General features: G+C 44.4%; 2 protein-coding genes across 8 annotated transcripts in view; both read left to right on the top strand.

Annotated features, from left to right (window-relative positions):
- LOC123774172 (nucleoporin p54) overlaps window positions 1-4,931 on the top strand; it is an 80,257-nt gene extending 75,326 nt beyond the window's left edge. For all 7 annotated transcript variants that reach the window (XM_069312721.1, XM_069312718.1, XM_069312719.1 and 4 more), the window contains 2 exons: window positions 11-130; window positions 3,383-4,931. In XM_069312721.1, the coding sequence (XP_069168822.1) occupies window positions 11-130; window positions 3,383-3,592 (330 nt within the window). In that variant the 3' untranslated portion in view covers window positions 3,593-4,931. The remainder of the gene's footprint in view (window positions 1-10; window positions 131-3,382) is intronic.
- Window positions 4,932-12,079: 7,148 nt separating this feature from the next.
- The window catches only part of LOC123774175 (putative N-acetylated-alpha-linked acidic dipeptidase), a 43,315-nt gene continuing 28,999 nt past the window's right edge, over window positions 12,080-26,395 (top strand). The window contains exons 1-2 of the mRNA XM_069312715.1: window positions 12,080-12,235; window positions 25,753-25,876. Coding sequence (XP_069168816.1) covers window positions 12,157-12,235; window positions 25,753-25,876 — 203 coding nt within the window. The 5' untranslated portion in view covers window positions 12,080-12,156. The remainder of the gene's footprint in view (window positions 12,236-25,752; window positions 25,877-26,395) is intronic.

Raw genomic sequence — 26,395 nt, 5'->3', positions numbered from 1 at the left:
GATGTTCTAGCTGGTGTCAGCACAAGAGGTTGAAAGAAAAAGAGGAGTACCACTAGACCAAACAGAGGAGCAGATCCGAATGCGATTGGAGGATTTGTACATGCAGCTGATGCAGCCCACGCAATACCGGGTAAGAAGTGTGATAATATATATTATTAATGGTATTATTTCATTCCTTTTCCCCTGGGCCCCATCCCAAATCTTTATCATGATCCCTTCCTAGTGCTATATAGTTGTAATGCCTTGCCACTTTCTCCTGATAGTTCCCTTCCCTTCTTTGTTTCAAAATATACATTTATTTATACAATACTGAGTTTCTAGTACATGTGTAATATAAACATGTAGAACGTTATGCAATCTACAGTGCTGGGTGTCAATTTATCATACAACAAGTAAAAAATGCATGTGAGAAAAATTGTAAGATGTACTGTATTAATGATCTTGACGAAAGCATTTGATGTAAGGAATACAAGGGTCTGTAGCATACATCGAGCAGCTACCACACCATAGGGGCCTGTGGCTGAGTGGACAGAGCTCAGGATTCATAATCCTAGGGACCAGGGGATCGATCCCCGGCGATAGCGGAAACAAATGGGCAAAGTTTCTTTCACTCTTAATGAATCTGTTCACCTGGCAGTAAAATTAGGTACCTGGGAATTATAGCTGCTATGGGCTACTTCCTGGTGGTTGGTGGGTGTGGGAAAAAAATTTTTTGATTGATAGTTCAGAGGCGGGCCGAAAGAACCTGAGCTTAACCCCCGCAAGCACAACTAGGTGAATAAACATAGAGAATGTATGGAATTAGGGAAAGATCTTTCAGTGTTTTGAAAAGATTTAATACAGAGTGTAGACTATGCGTTAACTTTTATAGTGTAGTGAGGTATTTGATGTTAATGTAGGAATATGTCAGGGTTGTGTGTTATCACCATAGTTGTTTCGTGTGTGTATAAAGATTGGGTCATGAGAGAGGTTAAGGTAAACATTCTTGAAAAGGAAATGACATTAGAGACTGCTTGAGATAAATATAATTTATCAAATTAGTTTTGTACAGATGACTATGAAGATTAATTAATTAAATGTATAACTAATGCTTGTATTTGAAGGATGGCTGCTGGAAGTGTTTGTGAAATAAGTAATTTTTGCGAAGAGAGAAGGAAACTCGGTATTTAAAATCATGGTAAACGGAGAGATCCTAGAAGTGGTTGACAAGTTTAAATACCTGGGCTCTGTAATTGTCCAAATAAGATTTTGTGCAGGAGAAGTTGAGAGTAAAGTAAGTCAGAAAAGTAAGGTGGTTGATGTCATATTAATCCCTGGCTGGGAATAATAAAGTAGGCAGGAGAGGTGACTCACAAGTCAAGCCTGGCCTCGGGCCAGGCTTGGGGAGTAGAAGAACTCCCAGAACCCCATCAACCAGGTATATGTGGGCCTGCGGGCCGCTCCAAGCAACAGCCTGGTGGACCAAACTCTCACAAGTCAAGCCTGGCCTGCGGGCCGGGCTTGGGGAGTAGAAGAACTCCCAGAACCCCATCAACCAGGTATATGTGGGCCTGCGGGCCGCCCCAAGCAACAGCCTGGTGGACCAAACTCTCACAAGTCAAACCTGGCCTCGGGCCGGGCTTGGGGAGTAGAAGAACTCCCAGAACCCCATCAAGCAGGTATATGTGGGCCTGCGGGCCGCTCCAAGCAACAGCCTGGTGGACCAAACTCTCACAAGTCAAGCCTGGCCTCGGGCCAGGCTTGGGGAGTAGAATAACTCCCAGAACCCCATCAGGCAGGTATTTAGCAGGTGTCTGGAGAGCATCATGAAGGGTATTAGTTCCTACCATTATGTACAGTTGTGATATGCTGGTATGTCATAGGCATGATTAATCATGAATTACAGCTGTGATAATGATCAATCTAAGGTGCATTTGTGAACAGAGTAAGGGATGAATGTCATGGAAGGATATGGAATAAAAAAAATTCAGCAAATCCTAAGATTAAGAGTGTATGGAGATGGTTAGAATTAATGGATGATTGAATTGTTAAGAGACTATGTGAATGAATTTGAAAGTAGTAGGAGTGGAACACCTAGAAGGCAGAGAGAAATGGTTAGAGTGTAAGGCAGCAGGGATTGAGTGCATAGAGTGCACAACACAGTCGGTATAAGACTAGAGAGAATCATTTTGTTAAGAGTGAATATTTAACAGAAACATTGACATCTTTAATCCTGGTTAGTTACCTGTTACCTTGAAGTGTTTCCGGGGCTTAGCGTCCCCACGGCCCAGGTCGTCGACCAGGCCTCCTCGTTGCTGGACTGGTCAACCAGGCTGTTGGACGCGGTTGCTCGCAGCCTGACGTATGAATCACATGGTTGGATGAAGTGGTGGCATGCTGCTTTGGATATTTTGCTGGAGTTTTTCTTTCATGTATACGCCTTGATATCAAGTCATACTGTATATGACTTTATAATGGAGCTTGCCTTCTTCTCGAGTTCCCTATTTGAGTGCTTGTAAGGGCCATTTGTGGTACCTCTGCCAAATTCAGTCTTCACTTCTGTGATGGACCCTGCTTCCTTCAAGTTCAGGTTAATTTTGCCACTTTGGTTATATTATGAGGTTTGGGAGCCGGTCGGCCAAGCGGACAGCACACTGGACTTGTGATCCTGTGGGTCCTTCCTTCACCCTATGCCCCTGTTACCTAGCAGTAAAAATAGGTACCTGGGTGTTAGTCAGCTGTCACGGGCTGCTTCCTGGGGGTGGAGGCCTGGTCAAGAACCGGGCCGCGGGGACACTAAAAAGCCCTGAAAGCATCTCAAGATAACCTCAAACTCATCTTAGCTGCTGACAACCTCTTTTATTTTGTCTTGGGCACTTGGCATGAGATAGTCACAGAAGTCTGTTATGATAGGGGGTCTGACAGCCGAGTGGACAGCACTCGGGATTCGTAGTCCTAAGGTTCCGGGTTCGTTCCCCGGTGGAGGCGGCAACAAATGGTCAGTGTTTCTTTCACCCTGTCCCTGATGTCCCTGTTCACTTAGCAGTAAATAGGTACCTGGGAGTTAGACAGCTGCTGCAGGCTGCTTCCTGGGGATGTGTAACAAAAAGGAGGGACGCTAAGCCCCAAAATCATCTCAAGATAACCTCAAGAAGATGTCTACTTTTGTGTAATGCCCTAAGCTCAGTGGAGGTGCCCCCCAGAGAGAGAAAGACAGATGTTTCATTACTCTCATGGCTTAAATTTTCTCAGAAGATCTGGGTAAATATCAGTGTAATTTGTTATTGGCATGTACAGGTGACCTGGTCGACAACCAGGCCGTGGGGAAGCTAAGCCCCGGAAGCACCTCAAGGTACAGTACAACTTGTCCCGCCATTTTAACCGAGAGCTTTCAATGTTGCAGGGATGTTTGAATGAACTGATGGCTCAGATGTCGGTGAAACCTGGAAGCTCTCGAGGAGCACAACGCTATGGGCTCGTTAGTGACAAGGAGAAGGATGTTTCACAGTACATGTCTTGGCAGCACGATGCACTTCAGGCGGTGGTCTGCGTTCTTAAGGAAGATATGCAGGTGGTTGATAACATGAGGGAAGAAATTCACCGCAGGTCTTGAGAGCTATACAATTTATAGAAATAATTTTTATTTCATGATATCTGTTACAGTATATCTATAATTTATAATCACAATGATTTACAATTGCCATAGATACTTTGATGACCAGACCACACACTAGAAGGTGAAGGGACGACGACGTTTCAGTCCGTCCTGGACCATTCTCAAGTTGATTTTGTAAATCACACAATCGACTTGAGAATGGTCCAGGACGGACCGAAACGTCGTCGTCCCTTCACCTTCTAGTGTGTGGTCTGGTCAACATAATTTAGCCACATTATTGAGACTCATCGCCTGCCATAGATACTTTATGAAAGCAGTGGTTTGTGAAAAAAAGAATGAGCCAAATGTACCCAATATTAAAATATTATATTGCATTGAATCATGTAGTGTTGTATAATATACATGATATTAGGGCAAAAAGAAAATGTATTATTATTTCTTCATTGAATACACCCTCCCAAAAATAATGTTGGTAGGTCTGATTGTAAATGGTATAATTGTTGTATTTTAATGAATAATACTAAATATACAAGTGAAAAAGACATTAAATATTAAATGTTATGATGAAAAATATATAAAAAAAAAGGGTTAAGTTAAAAACTACAGAAAATCAATGTATGTGAGAGAGAGGTCTCTTGTATAACCTCCGGTGCATAATGATAGCATCTTGAGATGCTATCCTGAGATGCTATCTTGAGATGCTATCTTGAGATGCTATCTTGAGATGCTATCTTGAGATGCTATCCTGAGATGCTATCTTGAGATGCTATCTTGAGATGCTATCTTGAGATGCTATCTTGAGATGCTATCTTGAGATGCTATCTTGAGATGCTATCTTGAGATGCTATCTTGAGATGCTATCTTGAGATGCTATCCTGAGATGCTATCTTGAGATGCTATCTTGAGATGCTATCCTGAGATGCTATCCTGAGATGCTATCTTGAGATGCTATCTTGAGATGCTATCCTGAGATGCTATCTTGAGATGCTATCCTGAGATGCTATCTTGAGATGCTATCCTGAGATTGATCATCTTGAGATTTGTATAGAAGAAAATTTGATGGTATTTTATTTTTATACGCCGGTAATGTTGACTATGTGATGATCTTAACTCTTGCTTAGTTATATAGTATATTGAAAGAATTTTACCATGAACTATTTTTATGTCAATTTTATTCTCGTCATTTTGTGCTGATGCCAATTTGTTTTGTTGTTTTTTGTTTGTGAAAATGAAATTTCAGCATGTTAAAATTAATTTTTTTTCTCCCATTGTTGTTTGCTATTAACTAGGTCATGTATATACTTTTTCAAACCATGATTAAATTTTTAAATACACATTAATTATTTTAATCATTAACCATGGGCTGATTACTCTATATGACAACCCTCATGTGCGCGAATAAATAAATTGAAATTTATATTTCTCCTATTGTTAAAATACATTCCCTGATCACAGGAAAATAATACAAATAGATTGTATGATACTTTGATCTTGATGGAAGAATTAAATAAAGTGATGTAGACAAGGAGTCAGAATAACGTGGCTGGAATATGTTGACCAAGTTACACTCTAGAAAGTGAAGCGACGAAGATGTTTCGGTCTGTCCTGGACCATTCTCAAGTCTGGTTGATACCTGGTTGTGGTATTTGGTTGATAAGTCGATTGTGAACCATTCACAGTCAACTTGAGAATGGTCCAGGACGGAGGGAAATGTTGTCGTCGCTTCACTTTCTAAAGTGATGCTTTAGATTAATAAGCGTTCGTGCTGCAGGTGTCCCGCTAGAGTTGCCCAGGCCAGGTGAGTGCCAAGAGTTCCTGTGAATATTTTTGTAACAATTTCAATATCACTAAGTTGTTTTCACTTTTTTTTGTTTCTAAATTATGCACTAGGGTGTCATTTGAGATATTTATGTCGTAGAAAGTGTTGAAAATTAGTACACACACCGGTCCCTTTGGTAATACTGTATGCTCGCCTAGCGCTTTGCGAGCAATTTGGGCTTGGTTTGTATTTTGGCCGGTGAGGATTGACTAGGTGCCAATCCTTAAATGTATGCCTGTGTTCACCCGGCAGTGATTGGGTACCTAGTAGTTAAATGATTGGTGTGTGTAAAATAAATATAATATGCTTATGTTGAGTTTTATAAATGAGCTTATAATGGCTTGGCACTTTCTCCTTATAGTTTCCTTCCCTTCACCACCTGGGTAAGGTAAGGTGATTATCAGTGACCTCCCAGGTAAAAATTTTTATTCTGTAACGCTCTTTTTCATAACCCATCAAATCCTCGGGTGTTAATGACCGTCAGCCATCCCGGTCGCCATCTCTCCGCATCCGGCTACCTTATCCGTGAAACCTTAAACTGTCTACACAGAGGGCTGGTGAAGCCAAGAGGGGTGAGCACGCAGTCATTGCCAGGCGGCGTGTTAGCTGGTAGTGGCTCCCTGCCACTTGGTTGGCCTGATGGCCAACTGAATGAATGAATTAAATATAGGACAAGATACTCTTTGGGTGAACTTTGAAGTGGGTATAGCCAAAGAATAGCCGGTGTGAGGAAACTTCGAAGTTGGAAAGACAGAGCCAACTTCCTGCGGAGCCTCCTACAGCACAGCTTGGTCTACTGCACTGCATAGAGTAGGGAGCCGGTCGGCCGAGCAGACAGCACTCTTGACTTGTGATCCTGTGGTCCTGGGTTCGATCCCAGGTGCCGGCGAGAAACAATGGGCAGAGTTTCTTTCACCCTATGCCCCTGTTACCTAGCAGTAAAATAAGTACCTAGGTGTTAGTCAGCTGTCACGGGCTGCTTCCTGGGGGTGGAGGCCTGGTCGAGGACCGGGCCGCGGGGACACTAAAGCCCCGAAATCATCTCAAGATAACCTCAAGATAAAAACCCTTCACTCCTACCTCAGTGCTATTGCCTTTACACATAAGGTACATGACCTGCCAGACCCCACGGGTTTCTTCCTAAACTGAACGATGCTGAGAGGGGTCAGGAACACATGTCCCCATTAACTAATTTATAAGCCCACCTCCCCATTACCTGTTCCCTCCTTCATGGCCCGGTGGACACCCTTGGTAAGCCTCCCTGTGGCATGCTACTGTGCCCACTTCTATGCCTTCCTCCTGGACAGTGAGGCCTGTCTCAATGCAATGAGGCAAGCATGCCCTCCTCATCCACTCAAAGTGCATCTCTGTGTCCTGACCCCTGTGCTACCATACGCTTCTCCTTTTTCAAGTAGAGTGAGAGCGAGACACAAGGTGGAACTACTGATCCTCACCAGGATGCAACCCCACAAGAGGATGACTAACTCCTGGATACCTGTTTACTGCTATGTAAACAAGGGCATTAGGTGATAGGAAACACTCCCAACCATTTCTGTCCCCGGAATTCGCGCTTGTTAGTCGAGAGTGAACCAGACTGTACTACTGTACTACTGTGGTTCATGTCGGACCTCCCCATTCCCCCCCAGTTGTGCATACACAAATGTCAACCCATTCTCTTGTTTAGATTGTACTTTTTGTGACTATGTGCACCATCGTACATATATGGACGTAATAGACAATTAGACAGTAGAATTTTGTATTGTTCATTTTATAGGTTGGAAAAATATAGCTGATAAGCAAACTTAAATATTCCTAGGCTTAGTATAGCACATATATGTACCATACTAGGCCTTATATAACATAAAATAGACCTAGGTTGGGTCTATTAGCATGTTTTTATTAGGTTAGGTTTTATTAGCAGCATAAATATAAAACCTCTTCCGGATTATCCAAATTCAATGGTACCAAATTATACTTTTTAAATGTCCATTATGTCAATATATGTATGATGGCACACATGGATCCTGTAAGCACAGTATTATCTAAACAGGAGGATCCTGTGAGGGGACACACCGCCATAGTGACAGTATTGGGCAGCGCCACTCATCCTGTGAGTGGACACACTGCCATAGTGACAGTATTGGGCAGCGCCACTCATCCTGTGAGTGGACACACCGCCATAGTGACAGTATTGGGCAGCGTCACTCATCCTGTGAGTGGACACACCGCCATAGTGACAGTATTGGGCAGCGTCACTCATCCTGTGAGTGGACACACTGCCATAGTGACAGTATTGGGCAGCGTCACTCATCCTGTGAGGGGGACACACTGCCATAGTGACAGTATTGGGCAGCGCCACTCATCCTGTGAGGGGACACACCGCCATAGTGACAGTATTAGGCAGCGCCACTCATCCTGTGAGTGGACACACTGCCATAGTGACAGTATTGGGCAGCGTCACTCATCCTGTGAGGGGACACACCGCCATAGTGACAGTATTGGGCAGCGTCACTCATCCTGTGAGTGGACACACCGCCATAGTGACAGTATTAGGCAGCGCCACTCATCCTGTGAGTGGACACACTGCCATAGTGACAGTATTGGGCAGCGTCACTCATCCTGTGAGTGGACACACCGCCATAGTGACAGTATTGGGCAGCGTCACTCATCCTGTGAGTGGACACACCGCCATAGTGACAGTATTGGGCAGCGGCACTCATCCTGTGAGTGGACACACCGCCATAGTGACAGTATTGGGCAGCGTCACTCATCCTGTGAGTGGACACACCGCCATAGTGACAGTATTGGGCAGCGTCACTCATCCTGTGAGTGGACACACCGCCATAGTGACAGTATTGGGCAGCGGCACTCATCCTGTGAGTGGACACACCGCCATAGTGACAGTATTGGGCAGCGCCACTCATCCTGTGAGTGGACACACCACCATGGTGACAGTATTGGGCAGCGCCACTCATCCTGTGAGTGGCCACACCGCCATAGTGACAGTATTGGGCAGCGCCACTCATCCTGTGAGGGGACACACCGCCATAGTGACAGTATTGGGCAGCGCCACTCATCCTGTGAATGGACACACCACCATAGTGACAGTATTGGGCAGCGCCACTCATCCTATGAGGGGACACACCGCCATAGTGACAGTATTGGGCAGCGCCACTCATCCTATGAGGGGACACACCGCCATAGTGACAGTATTGGGCAGCGCCACTCATCCTGTGAGTGGACACACCGCCATAGTGACAGTATTGGGCAGCGCCACTCATCCTGTGAGTGGACACACCACCATAGTGACAGTATTGGGCAGCGCCACTCATCCTATGAGGGGACACACCGCCATAGTGACAGTATTGGGCAGCGCCACTCATCCTGTGAGTGGACACACTGCCATAGCAGCATGTACAACACTCCCCAATAGGAAGAAAACCCACTGGGTTGTTCATCCTGTCACTTGTACCCAGACACAGCTGGGACTTGCTTAACTGTCTCAAGTGAACAGCTCCTCAAACAAGAAGATTAACATCTATCAACCCCATCCTGTGGGCTGTGATTTTATTTAAGGGGCCGCTGACAGCTGAGTGGACAGCAGCTCGAGATTCGTAGTCCTGAGGTTCCGGGTTCGATCCCCGGTGAAGGCAAAAACAAATGGGCAGAGTTTCCTTTCCACCCTGATGCTTTCACCTAGCAGTAAATAGGTACCAGGGAGCTAGACATCATCTCAAGATATCCTCCTGCTTTGTTAGTACTGTACATATAGTAACGATGAGCACCATAGTACATATATGACATAATGGACAATTAGAAAGTAGACATCATGACTATTGGATTTAGACAAACCGGAATAGGCTTTGTATTTATTTAATAATACTAATAATTTATTTGCAAGAAGGTACAATGGGCTAGTGAGATTACATAAGTTAGTTTAGTTCATTTATTATGCACCCCATACTCATCCTTGTGGGTGATAGTGGAAAGGGTTACAGAGGCACATAATGGGTTCAGGGACTGAACCCCACAATTCATTTAGCTAAGCAAGTTACAATCTTGATGAACTAGTTATAAAATAAAATGCCCATCGTTACATCAACAATGGGTTCGAGATCGACCACAAGTACAGTGTCTAAATTAAGCAACTGACATATGTGGAGAGCTAGTGTCACACACAGGAGACATCTCCCGTCACGCAGGGTGCAGTCGCACCTCCACAGATCTCCAGTATCATCTATTGATACTGGTAATGGCTCATAAGGGCCACCACTTACGAGCTATTCATGCCCGTGCCACCTCTTGGGTGGCTTAATCTTTATCAATCAATCATAGTGTCACAATTGATATGTTTGTCCTGCACACCGCCCCCCATCCAGTGGGCAGCGGTGGATAGGCTACAATCACTTAGTTACTACCTACAGTTAGCAAACTTGAGATATTTGGCTAAGATTCCTATTTGCAGATCAATTTGAATGAAATATTTACACATTGTTGAAACATTGGTTATAGAATTGTCTCTGAATTCACGTATCTTTCAGCACTCCATTACATAGTGACGGAGGGTGTGCGAATAATTTTGTTGACACAGTTTGGTTAGGTCTATATCAGCAGATAATAAGAATTCCCAGAGATATTTGTAACCGAGTCTCAGCCGAGCAGTAGTAACATCTAGAAGTCTGCTGATTTTATGGGATGATCCATAGATGTGTAGCTCCTCTTGCATGATAGTATGATGATAGATGGAATTACTGGTGTCTATTTCACTTTGCCTCAGATCAACAAGATTTTGTTGAAGTTCTTGATGTACTATTGCTCTCAGACTGCTTATTGGCAATCCAAGGTTATACTCAATTTCTCCTTTAAAGGCAAATTCTTTGGCTAACTCATCAGCTGTATCATGCATTAGGAGGCCAACATGAGATGGAGTCCACATGAAATGGACTCTGTTACCATCATTAATAATTTTGTTGTATTTGTGTCTAGCCTCAGACACGAGCATGTTACAGTTATGTCTTAAAGAGTTGAGAGCAATTAAGGTTGATAGAGAGTCACTTACAAGTAATGTACCAAGTTTGGAGACTTGTACACATTTCAGTGCAAAAAGCAAGACAAATAGTTTTGTCTGATGGGTACAGTTGTTTAGACTGACTCCCCACTCAAAGTACAAGCCATCATCCCATTGTCAGGACAACTGCACTTCCAGCTGCACCCGTGGGGTGGTGTAGGGAACCATCAGTGTATATGATTTGAGAGAGAGAATGTCTGTGGACAGAGCATCAATATGACTTAAGGCGTTGAGCTTTGCCTCAAGACGAAGCTTGGAGATATTATTTTACATTCATGCAAACACTTATAGCGTTTTGGGCAGGTCCTTAAGCTAATATATCAGGTAACATGAAAAGGTATATTGTTGTAATGACAACCTAAACTAACTGTACAAGAATGTAACAACTCTTGTATATATCTCAAAAATAAACTAAAGCCTAATATTCCTAGACTTCATACACGCTATCTGAGGACTATAGTATAGTACATATATGTGCTAGACTAGGCTATATATAGTACATATATGTGCTATACTTGACCTAGTATAGTACATAAATGTACTATTCTAGGACTAGTATGATACATATACTAGGCTTAGGAATATTTAACGGGTTTTAGCTTTATTTTTTCGGACTATAAATTGAATTGTACCAAATACAACTATCGAATTGCCTTTTACGTCAATGTTTGTACTATGGTTATCTTGAGGTTATCTTGAGATGATTTCGGGGCTTTAGTGTCCCCGCGGCCCGGTCCTCGACCAGGCCTCCACCCCCAGGAAGCAGCCCGTGACAGCTGACTAACACCCAGGTACCTATTTACCGCTAGGTAAACAGGAGCATCAGGGTAAAAAAAACCTGGCCTATTTGTTTCCACCTCCACCGGGGATCGAACCCGGAATCTTAGGACTACGAACCCCGAGCGCTGTCCACTCAGCCGTCAGACCCCCATAGGCATATATATATCATACGTTTCACTAGCTGTACCATAAGATGTTTAGGCTTAAGGCGTAGTATATACCAGCTCTAGAAATCCAACATTATGTTTGTAACTCATTATTTGAACAAATCCACAAGGGCCTTGAAGGATATCGAACCCGTGCACTGAGTATTCCCAGACAGGTTCTAGCCAACTGCACCACGAGATAAAATTATTGCAGCCTGAAGTACTACTGCACTTATGAGGGTTGCTAGGCTCCCACACAATCCCCCCCAAGCACTCTGGCCTCCCAATAATTCTACCTACTTCAATACACACACAAATCACAATAACGTGATTATAATTTCACGTTAATGTGATTTCTATGTTTATTATTATTATCATACACAGGTGGGTGTGAGTGAGTGCGGTACGACAACGTGGGTAAATGAGTGAGTGCGGTACGACAACGTGGGTAAATGAGTGAATGCGGTACGACAACGTGGGTAAATGAGTGAATATTTATTTATTTATTTATTTATATACAAGAAGATACATTGGGATTGTGAGGATACATAGGATAGTAATTACAATCATGTAAAGCCACTAGTAAGCGCAGCGTTTCGGGCAGGTCCTTAATCTAGATATCTTAATGCGGTACGACAACGTGGGTGGAAGAGCGCCGGCAGCCACCTCCCGGCCCGAGCAACAGGTCTGAGGAGCGTCAGTCGTGGGCGAGCAGCTCAGCAGTGCGCTTGTGGTGTTGTGAGGAGCCATGTCGGTGGCGCGCCTCTGCCAGTATTCTAGCACCATCCTCTGGGCCACCGGAGGATTGTCCTGTATCCTTGTCATTGGTAAGTGAGAAAAGCTGATTTATATTCATATAACTTTAACTAATATTTGATTCTTAAGAATTAGTAGTTTTACTTATATTTCATTCTTAAGTATTAGTAGTTTTACTTATATTTAATTCTTAACAATTACTAGTTTTACTAATATTTGAATCTTAAGTTAAAACATGTGTGTTTGTTAACGACATTTTCAATTGTATTTTGGTCACTTTTTGAAGCCTAATCTGAAATTTAATATTTTTTTTAATAATGCAAGACTAGTTTTTTATTGAAATGTAATAAATTTAGATTTAGTTGAGAGAGAGAGAGAGAGAGAGAGAGAGAGAGAGAGAGACAGACGGAGAGAGAGACAGACAGACGGAGCGAGAGAGAGAGAGACAGAGAGACACAGAGAGAGAGAGAGAGAGAGAGAGAGAGAGAGAGAGAGAGAGAGAGAGAGAGAGAGAGAGACGGAGAGAGAGAGAGAGAGAGAGAGAGAGACGGAGAGAGAGAGAGAGAGAGAGAGAGAGAGAGAGAGAGAGAGAGAGAGAGAGAGAGAGAGACGGAGAGAGAGAGAGAGAGAGAGAGAGAGAGAGAGAGAGAGAGAGAGAGAGAGAGAGAGAGAGAGAGAGACAGACGGAGAGAGAGACAGACAGACGGAGCGAGAGAGAGAGAGACGGAGAGAGAGAGAGAGAGAGAGAGAGAGAGAGAGAGAGAGAGAGAGAGAGAGAGAGAGAGAGAGAGAGAGACGGAGAGAGAGAGAGAGAGAGAGAGAGAGAGAGAGAGAGAGAGAGAGAGACAAACGGAGAGAGAGAGAGAGAGAGAGAGAGAGAGAGAGAGAGAGAGAGAGAGAGAGAGACAGAGAGAGACAGAGAGAGAGAGAGAGAGAGAGAGAGAGACAGAGAGAGAGAGAGAGAGAGAGAGAGAGAGAGAGAGACAAACGGAGAGAGAGAGAGAGAGAGAGAGAGAGAGAGAGAGACAGAGAGAGAGAGAGAGAGAGAGACAGACAGACGGAGAGAGAGACAGACGGAGAGAGAGACAGACGGAGAGAGAGACAGACGGAGAGAGAGACAGACAGACAGACGGAGAGAGAGAGAGACAGACAGACGGAGAGAGAGAGAGACAGACAGAGAGAGAGAGAGAGAGAGTGAAAGACAGACAGAGACAGAACTAAATCATTGGTTTATTAATGATAGCCAAGAAGAGAGTGACACTTAAAGAGCATTAAAGCATGAGTATAAAGTTGATAAAACCATAACTATATATATATATATATATATATATATATATATATATATATATATATATATATATATATATATATATATATATATATATATAGATATAGGGTTCTATAGATATAGAAGTGGGACGTACAATTACCAACCCCACAAGAAGTTGACTAACTCCTGGGTATCTACTTACTGCTAGGTGGACAGGTGCATTAGGCGAAAAGAAATGTGCCCAACCATTTCTGTCCCGTCCGGGATTCGAACCCGGAATGCTAGATTGGGGGTCGAGAACGAATCCGAACAAAACCAACTTCATTCATAGTATATATTAACTCTATCTAACTATCCAACATTCTTCTTATAGCTCATTTTGTATATACTTTTACCTGTTTATCTTTGTTGTATAAACTAATTATCTGTTTATGTTCTTATGCTCTATCCAGAGTTTGCAGACTAATGGGTTAGACTTATAGGCTAGACTTAGTGATTTTCTAGCTGTTTTCTTAAGACTAGCTTAAGTCTTAGCTTCATAGCCTTTGCTCTACACACTATAATAATTCGTCATATTGAATTGATAAGTAAAACTATTGAACCTGTTCAATATGTTGTATACCAAAGCCTATTACTAATAAAAATCAATTTGCTGTAACTGATTAGTAACGCTAATACGCTGGGAAAGATTAAAAACAAATTACGTCTACAACCACTATATGAATATATATTTCTGTATACACCAGTGATACAAAATTTCATGTATGTTTTTGGAAAACTGTATTATACAACAGGGAGAATTATTGGTTGTTAAAAGATTGTCTCGTTATCGGGCAGTAGGCTTGGGTAATGGGTGTTCACAACTTGTAAATTACAAGTTCCTTTAATAGGTGTTTGTAGCCGGTGTGGCTTGTGCTGTGGGGGGGGGGGTGAGCTCTGGCTCTTTGGTCCCGTCTCTGCAATCTGTCAATTAACTGGTGTACAGGTTCCTGAGCCTATTGGGCTCTATCAAATCTACATTTGAAACTGTGTATGGAGTCAGTCTCTACCACATCACTGCCTAATGCATTCCATTTGTTAACTACTCTGATACTGAAAAAATCTTTCTAATATCTTAATAAATTTGGGTACTAAGTTTCCACCTGTGTCCCCATGTTCGTGTTCCATCCGTGCTAAAGAGTTTTTGTACCATCCTGTCAATTCCCCTGAATTTTGTAGGTGGTTATCATGTCTCCTCTCACTCTTCTAGGGACGTGAGGTTTAGCTCCCTTAGCCTTTCCTCGTAGCTCATACCTCTCAGTTCTGGAACCAGTCTGGTGGCGTACCTCTGAATCTTCTCTTTGGAATCTTGTCTTGTGTTTAACTAGGTATGGACTCCAGGCTGGACCTGCATACTCAACTCATACTTATGAGCGGTGAGCATGTATATCCAGCGATGTTCCTCATGAACTGTTCATCTCAGTTATCAGATCTTGTGTTCGTAGCCTCGCATATCTTAAAAAAAAGTGTTCATGGTTTAAATTTATCAGAGATGTTCGGTATTTGTTAATTTGTTAAACACTTGATACTCTGATAAAACTGTTGGGCTCGCCTCCTGGAGTTCAGGTGATTAGATGTTTGTGTACCACATGGGGGTAGTGTGTATTAGGAACACCCACGTCCAGTGTGGAGTGAAAGTTCATGAAGAACTTGATGAACATGCACCTAAAGGGGATGGAAGAGAAACTTCTTGCTTGTTCATGTTTTGTGGCTCTATATACTTGTGTATAATGTGTATGTAGGCTGTGTCTATACACGTGTATAATGTGTATGTAGGCTGTGTCTATATACGTGTATAATGTGTATGTAGGCTGTGTCTATACACGTGTATAATGTGTATGTAGGCTGTGTCTATACACGTGTATAATATGTATGTAGGCTGTGTCTATACACGTGTATAATATGTATGTAGACTGTGTCTATACACGTGTATATGTATGAAGGCTGTGTCTATACACGTGTATAATATGTATGTAGGCTGTGTCTATACACGTGTATAATATGTATGTAGGCTGTGTCTATATACGTGTATAATGTGTATGTAGGCTGTGTCTATATACGTGTATAATATGTATGTAGGCTGTGTCTATACACGTGTATAATATGTATGAAGGCTGTGTCTATACACGTGTATAATATGTATGTAGGCTGTGTCTATACACGTGTATAATATGTATGTAGGCTGTGTCTATACACGTGTATAATATGTATGTAGGCTGTGTCTATACACGTGTATAATATGTATGTAGGCTGTGTCTATACACGTGTATAATATGTATGTAGGCTGTGTCTATACACGTGTATAATATGTATGTAGGCTGTGTATATACACGTGTATAATATGTATCAAGGATGGAACTGGTAAGTCGCTTGATCATACTAATTCTCTAGCTCTCTCTTTCTCTTGCACTCTCTTTCGCTCTCTCTCTCACGCTCGCTCTCGCTTTCTCTTGCTCGCTCTCTGTAACAATGCTGAAATGTCACCATTGTAACGATCAAAGGTCATTACTGTAACTTGCCACAGACACTCCTGCTACCACTGTAACCTTTATGACAATAAAGTACCACTGTTACTGTACAAGCTAGTGGTAACTCATCTGTAATTGGTGGCTATAGGGAGCCGGTCGGCCGAGCGGACAGCACGCTGGACTTGTGATCCTGTGGTCCTGGGTTCGATCCCACGCGCCGGCGAGAAACAATGGGCAGAGTTTCTTTCACCCTATGCCCCTGTTACCTAGCAGTGAAATAGGTACCTGGGTGTTAGTCAGCTGTCACGGGCTGCTTCCTGGGGGTGGAGGCCTGGTCGAGGACCGGGCCGCGGGGACACTAAAAGCCCGAAATCATCTCAAGATAACCATCTCAAGATATAACTTGTATGTAACTCTTTAGACCTAATAATTGCATTGATAATAACTCCAAATTACTGAAAGAGTCCGCCCTCGCTGCAGAAAATGCTCATCTAGTTATCAGTTATCAGGGAAAGTTACCTCGTGCGGGGCAGAAATGGTTGGGCACGTTTTCCTTTCACCAAATGACATCTGTTCACCTAGCAGTGACAGCTGAGTGGACAGCGCTCGGGGTTCGTAATCCTAAGGGTTCCGGGTTCGATCCCCGGTGGAGGCGGAAACAAATGGACAGTTTCTTTCTACCCTGATGTGCCCCTGTTCATCCTAGCAGTAAATAGGTACCTGGGAGTTAGACAGCTGCTACGGGCTGCTTCCTGGGGGATGTGTAACAAAAAGGAGGCCTAGTCGATGGACCGGGCCGCGGGGACGCTAAGCCCAGAAATCATCTCAAGATAACCTCATAGGCAAAATAATAGATTAGGCTTGATTAATTAGGCAAGATAGTAAGTATTCAGTGCTGGATAAAGCTTTGACAGGGCCGAGGGGCAAATAGTAGAATTTCCTGGAACTTCTGTGTCTGCGCAGTAACACGGTCCTGCCTGCAGACTCAGAACAGTTGGGGCCAGATTCGCGAAGCAGTTACGCATGCACTTACGAACCTGGGGCCAGATTCGCAAAGCAGTTACGCAAGCACTTACGAACCTGGGGCCAGATTCGCAAAGCAGTTACGCATGCACTTACGAACCTGGGGCCAGATTCGCGAAGCAGTTACGCATGCACTTACGAACCTGGGGCCAGATTCACGAAGCAGTTACGCAAGCACTTACGAACGTGTACATCTTTCCTCAATCTTTGACGGCTTTGGTTACATTTATTAAACAGTTTACAAGCATGAAAACTTGCCAATCAACTGTTGTTATTGTTATAAACAGCCTCCTGGTGCTTCGGAGCTCATTAACTGTTTAATAATTGTAAACAAAGCCGCCAAAGATTGAGAAAAGATGGACAGGTTCGTAAGTACTTGCGTAACTGCTTCATGAATCTGGCCCCAGGTTCGTAAGTGCTTGCGTAACTGCTTCGTGAATCTGGCCCCAGGTTCGTAAGTGCTTGCGTAACTGCTTCGTGAATCTGGCCCCTGGCAATCAGCTGGGATTCACTTAAATCCACAAGGAGCCCTGAGGCTTCGAACCCGGAGCCTCAGAGCCCAGTAGGCTCAGGAACCTGTACACCAGTAGACTGACATTTGAGAGGCGGGACCAAAGAGCCAAAGCTCAACCCCCCGCAGGCATAATTAAGCGAGTACAGACCTAATAGTGCTACAAATCTGCACTATTTGAGTTTTGTAAGCAAAAACAAATTTGTTTTGTAAGCAAAACAAAGACAGTAGCCTCGTCTTTCAGTGTCAAATGCCAGATTAATTTTATAATTTTATTTTTTCTGCTTTAATTTTCTAGTGTATTATGCATCTTATTCTTATCTTGTAAACTTTAGTTTATTGTGATCCCCAAAATCAGTTTACTGAAACTAATATATTGTACATATGCCTTCTAAAAAAAGCGAAGAGAAATTTGTTTCCTGTGAATTAAGATATATGTTTAGAAATAAACATGTATCAATTCAATTCAAATAAATTAAATCATATGTTTATTCAGGTAAAATTACATACATAGAAGAGTTACAAACATAATATTGGATTTATAGATACAGCTAGTACATACAATACCTAAAGCCACTAATATGCATCAGCTTTTTTTGGCAAATTTCAGTGTCTATGGCAAGTTTTATCGAGCCACAGTCCTCTCAATCCAGGGTTCGACTCCCAGGAGTAGTGTGGAGTACAGTATTTGCATAAATATCGCCTCGTGATTCTTTGAGCCTGTAGCGACATGGACCTGGCTGATGGCGGCGTCATGCCAGTTAAGTCCAACTGGGTTTGGCTGGCATTTGGACGGGTGAACCACGTTATCTATGACTTCAGCATCAGTCTGCTGGTCTCCAAGCTGTCTGCTGGTCTCCGCGCTGTCTGCCTGACCAAACACCCTGTAGATCAACAGTACATCTGCTGACGTAACTGTGAAAGAATGTTTGCGAATGAATTTGGTCTCACAGTTACTTGAAATAGCCTACTGGCCCACCTGTGCTCGGGGCACACACCCTGCTAGTATAGTGCTCCTACTGTCTATCACCACTCACCTATCACTACGTGTAGTGTATATTTATCAAGCTCAAGTATGTTTGAGTCAAAGAAATACATCTCAAAGGGATAGAGTAGCTTAGGCTATTTCTATCTCTCTTATTATCTATCAGTGCTTACTAGTCACTGACTACGGGAAAGTAGGGAGATTAGGCTCTTTCGGCCGCGCCTACTATAGTCTTGTTTCTGATGCTTTCTAAATTGAATGTTAGAATAGTTGGATTATAAAGTAGAACCCTGGAAACACAAACCGAAACTGTCTCTATTTTCCGCTTGTTACAACTTGTAATAAAGTTGTTACATCTTGGCTTAACGTGTTTATGACGTATTAGAACGTTGTTACAACTTGCTATATTGGTTGTTATAACTGGTTAGGAGGTGTTAAAACTTGTTCGAACGTTGTACCAACGTCGTAGTTTCGGTGTGTGTTTGGCGGGCAGGGACTACACGATTAGTTAGGCTGAGTTAGACCTTGCTTTCCGGTAGAAACTGATTGGTAAGCAGTATTTATTTGTTTTGTTTTGGGTAGGGATATTTCTGTGCGGGCCCTAAGCCTCTGGCTGACTTAAGTGTTATTCGCTACTCGCTTTTGTGTTACTTACGTATGAGTATTTATGACTCGTACAGGAGAGTACTGATAAGTATACACACACACCCATGTGTATACGCATGTGTATACCCACGCACATACAACAAGGAGGGAGGGAGTTAGCAGGGGATAGCGCCAAGCCATTACGACTATATAGCACTGGGAAGGGTTCAGGATAAGGATTTGGGATGGGACGGAGGGGAAAGGAATGGTGCCAAGCCACGTGTGGGGACGGTCGGGGATTGAACGCCGACCTGCATGAAGCGACCCGTCGCTCTCAATTTATGGTAATTATTACTTTTGCTGCTGCAGTCTATTTATACGGTTCTCCTATGATATTTTCTTACTCCAACCTGTCCTCCTAAAGTCCCCCAACGTCAAGAAACTGACGTACTAAAATGCGCTTATCCTAACCTACCAGAGGACCCAAAACAGAAAACGGGAAAGTATTGTCACTTTCGCCAGCCGCTACTAGTTTCTAGTACGACAATTTTTGGACCGTATGTAACGCATACGAGCGAAAAGCGACGTTCTTTGTGAGATGACAGGTTGCTCAACCACATCCGAGCATCCCCGAGATCGGGGAGCCGGTCGGCCGAGCGGACAGCACGCTGGACTTGTGATCCTGTGGTCCTGGGTTCGATCCCAGGCGCCGGCGAGAAACAATGGACAGAGTTTCTTTCATCCCTATGCCCCTGTTACCTAGCAGTAAAATAGGTACCTGGGTGTTAGTCAGCTGTCACGGGTTGCTTCCTGGGGGTGGAGGCCTGGTCGAGGACCGGGCCGCGGGGACACTAAAGCCCCGAAATCATCTCAAGATAACCTCAAGATAACATGGGCATGTTGTCCACTGGGTTTGAAGCAAGAGAGGCGCGCCCATGCAGAAATCTTATTTTGTTAATACCATTTATCCCCACTGAAGTTCATTTGCCAGCTGTCTGACGAAGATACTAGTTTGTGTTGTAGCTGTTAGCCGTCGCCCAGGAATGATTGATGAAGATTAAGCCACCTAAAAGGTGGCACGGGCATGAATAGCCCGTAAGTGGTGGCCCTTTTGAGCCATTACCAGTATCAAGAGCTGATACTGGAGATCTGTGGAGGTGCGGCTGCACCCTGCGTGACGGGAGATGTCTCCAGTGACTCGAGAATGGTTTTCTGCGCATATTTACAGGAGCACTGTGGACTCAGAGCTTCAAAGTCGCGTGTGGATATTTGACGCTGAAGCTATCTTGAGCATCAGGAGCTCATTTGGGGTACATAGTCTCCCGTTTGGGTCGAATACCGGCTCTTAATAGAGACATTGCAGCATTGGTATAGCGGGCAACCCGTCATCCCAATAGCAAGTCACATTTTGACATATACTCTACCTAGGGCCAAAAATCGTCGTAGTAGAAAATGGAAACGATTCGCGAAATTGACATACTGTCCCGTTTAGTGTTTTGGGTCCTCTGGTAGGTTAGGATAAACGCACTTTAGCACGTCAGTTTCCTGACGTTGGGGAACCTTAGGAAGACGTGCTGTTTGAGTCAATTACGTTGAGTAGAGGTTGCTACCCCCAACCTTGTTTCACTTCACCCATACCCCGGCTGTTAAAGAATGCGTGCTGGCTCATAACTTGGTCCCCGCTCCTGTGTCAGGTAAGTCCACTACGGGCTCACTATAGCCCGTGCTACTTGCCCCGCTCCTGTGCCAGGTAAGTCCACTACGGGCTCACCATAGCCCGTGCTACTTGCCCCGCTCCTGTGTCAGGTAAGTCCACTACGGGCTCACCATAGCCCGTGCTACTTGCCCCGCTCCTGTGTCAGGTAAGTCCACTACGGGGCTCACTATAGCCCGTGCTACTTGCCCCGCTCCTGTGCCAGGTAAGTCCACTACGGGCTCACCATAGCCCGTGCTACTTGCCCCGCTCCTGTGTCAGGTAAGTCCACTACGGGCTCACTATAGCCCGTGCTACTTGCCCCGCTCCTGTGTCAGGTAAGTCCACTACGGGGCTCACCATAGCCCGTGCTACTTGCCCCGCTCCTGTGCCAGGTCAGTCCACTACGGGGCTCACTATAGCCCGTGCTACTTGCCCCGCTCCTGTGTCAGGTAAGTCCACTACGGGGCTCACTATAGCCCGTGCTACTTGCCCCGCTCCTGTGCCAGGTAAGGCCACTACGGGCTCACCATAGACCGTGCTACTTGCCCGGCTCCTGTGTCAGGTAAGTCCACTACGGGGCTCACTATAGCCCGTGCTACTTGCCCCGCTCCTGTGCCAGGTAAGTCCACTACGGGCTCACCATAGCCCGTGCTACTTGCCCCGCTCCTGTGACAGGTAAGTCCACTACGGGCTCACCATAGCCCGTGCTACTTGCCCCGCTCCTGTGTCAGGTAAGTCCACTACGGGCTCACCATAGCCCGTGCTACTTGCCCCGCTCCTGTGACAGGTAAGTCCACTACGGGCTCACCATAGCCCGTGCTACTTGCCCCGCTCCTGTGCCAGGTAAGTCCACTACGGGCTCACCATAGCCCGTGCTACTTGCCCCGCTCCTGTGTCAGGTAAGTCCACTACGGGCTCACCATAGCCCGTGCTACTTGCCCCGCTCCTGTGTCAGGTAAGTCCACTACGGGCTCACCATAGCCCGTGCTACTTGCCCCGCTCCTGTGCCAGGTCAGTCCACTACGGGATCGCCATAGCCTGTGCTACTTGCCCCGCTCCTGTGCCAGGTCAGTCCACTACAGGCTCACCATAGCCCGTGCTACTTGCCCCGCTCCTGTGCCAGGTAAGTCCACTACAGGCTCACCATAGCCCGTGCTACTTGCCCCGCTCCTGTGCCAGGTCAGTCCACTACGGGCTCACCATAGCCCGTGCTACTTGCCCCGCTCCTGTGCCAGGTAAGTCCACTACGGGCTCACCATAGCCCGTGCTACTTGCCCCGCTCCTGTGTCAGGTAAGTCCACTACGGGCTCACCATAGCCCGTGCTACTTGCCCCGCTCCTGTGTCAGGTAAGTCCACTACGGGGCTCACTATAGCCCGTGCTACTTGCCCCGCTCCTGTGCCAGGTAAGTCCACTACGGGCTCACCATAGCCCGTGCTACTTGCCCCGCTCCTGTGTCAGGTAAGTCCACTACGGGCTCACCATAGCCCGTGCTACTTGCCCCGCTCCTGTGTCAGGTAAGTCCACTACGGGGCTCACCATAGCCCGTGCTACTTGCCCCGCTCCTGTGCCAGGTAAGTCCACTACGGGCTCACCATAGCCCGTGCTACTTGCCCCGCTCCTGTGCCAGGTCAGTCCACTACGGGCTCACCATAGCCCGTGCTACTTGCCCCGCTCCTGTGTCAGGTAAGTCCACTACGGGCTCACCATAGCCCGTGCTACTTGCCCCGCTCCAGTGCCAGGTAAGTCCACTACGGGCTCACCATAGCCCGGGCTACTTGCCCCGCTCCTGTGTCAGGTAAGTCCACTACGGGCTCACCATAGCCCGTGCTACTTGCCCCGCTCCTGTGCCAGGTAAGTCCACTACGGGCTCACCATAGACCGTGCTACTTGCCCGGTCCTGTGCCAGGTCAGTCCACTACGGGATCACCATAGCCCGTGCTACTTGGAACTTCTTGTTCCCAGTAGCTGAATCTTAAACAACAACATAACTTGTTCACAATTACTGTCGAATTGACCGATGAAAACATTACCAAGCTCACAAGTCACCTTTTTTTAACACCCACATTTACACGACATTATCTTGGACATTATTATTTAGTATAGATGATTGGTTTAATATTTATTCTTATTATATTATGAGTTATAACCATTTCTGTATATACTTTTTTTGCTAGAAGATTTGCGACATATTTACTCATTAACAAGATCTAGGCCTACTTTCAGTCATTGTAAATATATAATTTGTGCATTGAAACCGTTTAAAAACGTATGGGAATTGTGACGAGAGGATTATATATATATATATATATATATATATATATATATATATATATATATATATATATATATATATATATATATATATATATATATATATATATATATGTCGTACCTAGTAGCCAGAACTCACTTTTTGGCCTACTATTCAAGGCCCGATTTGCCTTATAAGCCAAGTTTTCCTGAATTAATATATTTTTTCTAATTTTTTTCTTATGAAATGATAAAGCTACCCATTTCATTATGTATGAGGTCAATTTTTTTTTATTGGAGTTAAAATTAACGTAGATATATGACCGAACCTAACCAACCCTACCTAACCTAACCTAACCTATATTTATAGGTAAGGTTAGGTTAGGTAGCCAAAAAAAGCTAGGTTAGGTTAGGTTAGGTAGGTTAGGTAGACGAAAAAACATTAATTCATGAAAACTTGGCTTATTAGGCAAATCGGGCCTTGAATAGTAGGCTGAGAAGTGCGTTCTGGCTATTAGGTACGACATATATATATATAATCAGTTGTGTTGTCAAAGTTCAAAGCTCTAACTCCTGAATCCCGCCTCTTATGCATGAGTCCATTGATACAATGACTAGCTTATCATCTGGGTTTTTGTAATATTTACAATTGAACCCGTTTACATGTGCTGGCATATGTATATTTTATTTATAGGTGTATACTTAAGCATTAACGTGTGCGTGTGCGTGAGTGCGTGTGCCAGTGTCCAAGTAGCGGGGGTGGGGTACTGTGCGACTATTTCAGTAGCCACAGTACTAGGATGCGAACTATGCTGTCTCGCTACCACCTGTTATAATCCTCACTAGTGCCAAGCGTCACCCAATACTACACATCCTGGGAGATATACAGGATGTGAATACAGGATGTGGATACAGGATACACACAGCCGTCAGCTGTGTATCACACATCCTGGGAGATACACAGCTGACGGCTGCTTATCTCTCAATTAAGATTATACATTTTGTATAAGATAACACTCAGCGAATCATTCAAGGAGTTGCTATGTGTAGAGGAATTGAGGATGGATGACAGGAAGTTGATTTTGCAGTGGACAGGCGTTCTATGTCCGCCTGAAGCTTCGCATTTGTGGTCTTGTATACACTGTGTTTTGACACAGATTGATTGATTGATGATTGATGAAGATTAAGCCACTCAAGAGGTGGCACGGGCATGAATAGCCCGTAAGTGGTGGCCCTTTCGAGCCATTACCAGTATCAAAAGATGATACTGGAGATCTGTGGAGGCGCAACTGCACCCTGCGTGACGGGAGATGTCTCCCGGACCAAGTGGTGACCAAATGGTGTTTGACACAGATTTTCTTGTTTCTTTTGAGTTATCGTGCGCTGTGTGCTTTGAGAATTTGTTGAGTTGTATGTAAGTTTAAGCAGCTTACATACAACACATTCAGTTCTATATAGGAATCGTGATTATGTGATTTATGGGAGTTTTTAGGTACAATTTTAAGCTGTGTATTTTGATGCAGGAATCCATAGCCTAAGATAAATGACATTTAGTGAAAATCTGTTTTTATGAAATTTGATGAATGTAGTTAATAATTAATTGTGTTGGGGGGACAGGCAGCCAGGGTGTATTCATACACTTAAGGCTTATATCAAGGTCCCTCCCCCCCCTCTCAAGGAGGAATTACTGTCCCCACAAGCTGACTAACTCCTGGGTACTTACTTACTGCTAGGTGAACAGGTACATTAGGTGATGTGCCCAATCATTTCTGTCCCACACGAAATTTTTACCCAGAATTCTCAGTTGTGAGTCGAGAACGGGCCCATCTCTACCGCAGCCCGTCCTCGCAAACAAAGATCCAAGCTCGTTAATACAGCCGCCAAACCCTGTTTATGAATGAAAAACGGTTTACACACAACTGCTGACGTCCGAACGCTTCAGGATCAAACGCTTCACTCACGTCCTCTGTTCGAACCACAATTCTATAAATGCTTCACCCACGTACTTCGAATTCAAATAATCGCCAACAGAACCTAAACACCTAACCTACGGCCAACTATAAATTATTTGTATATATTATACATACAACTATGTATATAGTTGTATGTATATATTATACATACAACTATTTGTATGTATAATATTAATTTATATATGAGAACAAACCAATGTTTAATACAGAGTATGTTAAAATTGATGAATGTGTCTAAGGAGGACGGCCGCTGCTTTAACCAGCCTAGTGTGAGGACGGCCGCTGCTTTAACCAGCCTAGTGTGAGGACGGCCGCTGCTTTAACCAGCCTAGTGTGAGGACGGCCGCTGCTTTAACCAGCCTAGTGTGAGGACGGCCGCTGCTTTAACCAGCCTAGTGTGAGGTTATCTTGAGATGATTTCGGGGCTTAGCGTCCCCGCGGCCCGGTCCTCGACCAGGCCTCCTCTTTGTTACACATCCCCCAGGAAGCAGCCCGTAGCAGCTGTCTAACTCCCAGGTACCTATTTACTACTAGGTGAACAGATGCATCAGGGTAAAAGAAACTTTGCTCATTTGTTTCCGCCATCGCCGGGGATCGATCCCCGCGCACTAGGACTACGAATCCCGAACGCTGTCCACTCAGCCGTCAGGCCCCCCTGTACTGCACTATCGATGCAGAGGTTTTTATAACTGTTATTGAGTCTCGTTCTAATATTTGCCATATTTATAATTAAAATATAACATGTAGATTTATCTACTAACTTTGGAAACGTTTCTGTGCCAACAGTTGCGGTGGTGATGTCAGTGGATGACCCAAAAGATGTCACCCGCAGGGATGATGTTACTCTTGCTGACGTCCAGAACTTCATTATAAAGAACATCAATCCAGACAACATCAGGCGTTCCCTTAGGTAAGATGTTCCAAGACTTGAAGTAGCAAGTCTAGAGTTTGTCTGAAGGTACACGTGAGAACTGTGTGTGTGTGTGTGTGTGTGTGTGTGTGTGTGTGTGTGTGTGTGTGTGTGTGTGTGTGTGTGTGTGTGTGTGTCCTTACCTAGTTGTGCTTGCGGGGGTTGAGCTTTGGCTCTTTTCGGCTCTTTGGTCCCGCCTCTCAACTGTCAATCAACTTGTGTACAGGTTCCTGAGCCTATTGGGCTCTATCATATCTACACTTGAAACTGTGTATGGAGTCAGCCTTCACCACATCACTGCCTAATGCATTCCATTTGTCAACCACTCTTGACACTAAAAAAGTTCTTTCTAATATCTCTGCGGCTCATTTGGGTACTCGGTTTCCACCTGTGTTTCCAAGTGCGTGTGCCCCTTGTGTTAAATAGACTGTCTTTATCTACCCTAAGGGGGGTAGAAATAGCCTAAGCTACTGTATCCCTTTGAGATGTATTTATTGCTTATCTCAATAAACATACTTG

Source organism: Procambarus clarkii, chromosome 73, assembly GCF_040958095.1.
Source record: "Procambarus clarkii isolate CNS0578487 chromosome 73, FALCON_Pclarkii_2.0, whole genome shotgun sequence".
Lineage (NCBI taxonomy): Eukaryota > Metazoa > Arthropoda > Malacostraca > Decapoda > Cambaridae > Procambarus > Procambarus clarkii.
The sequence above is the reverse complement of the archived record's forward strand: the minus strand, read 5'-3'. Positions and strand labels throughout refer to the sequence as shown.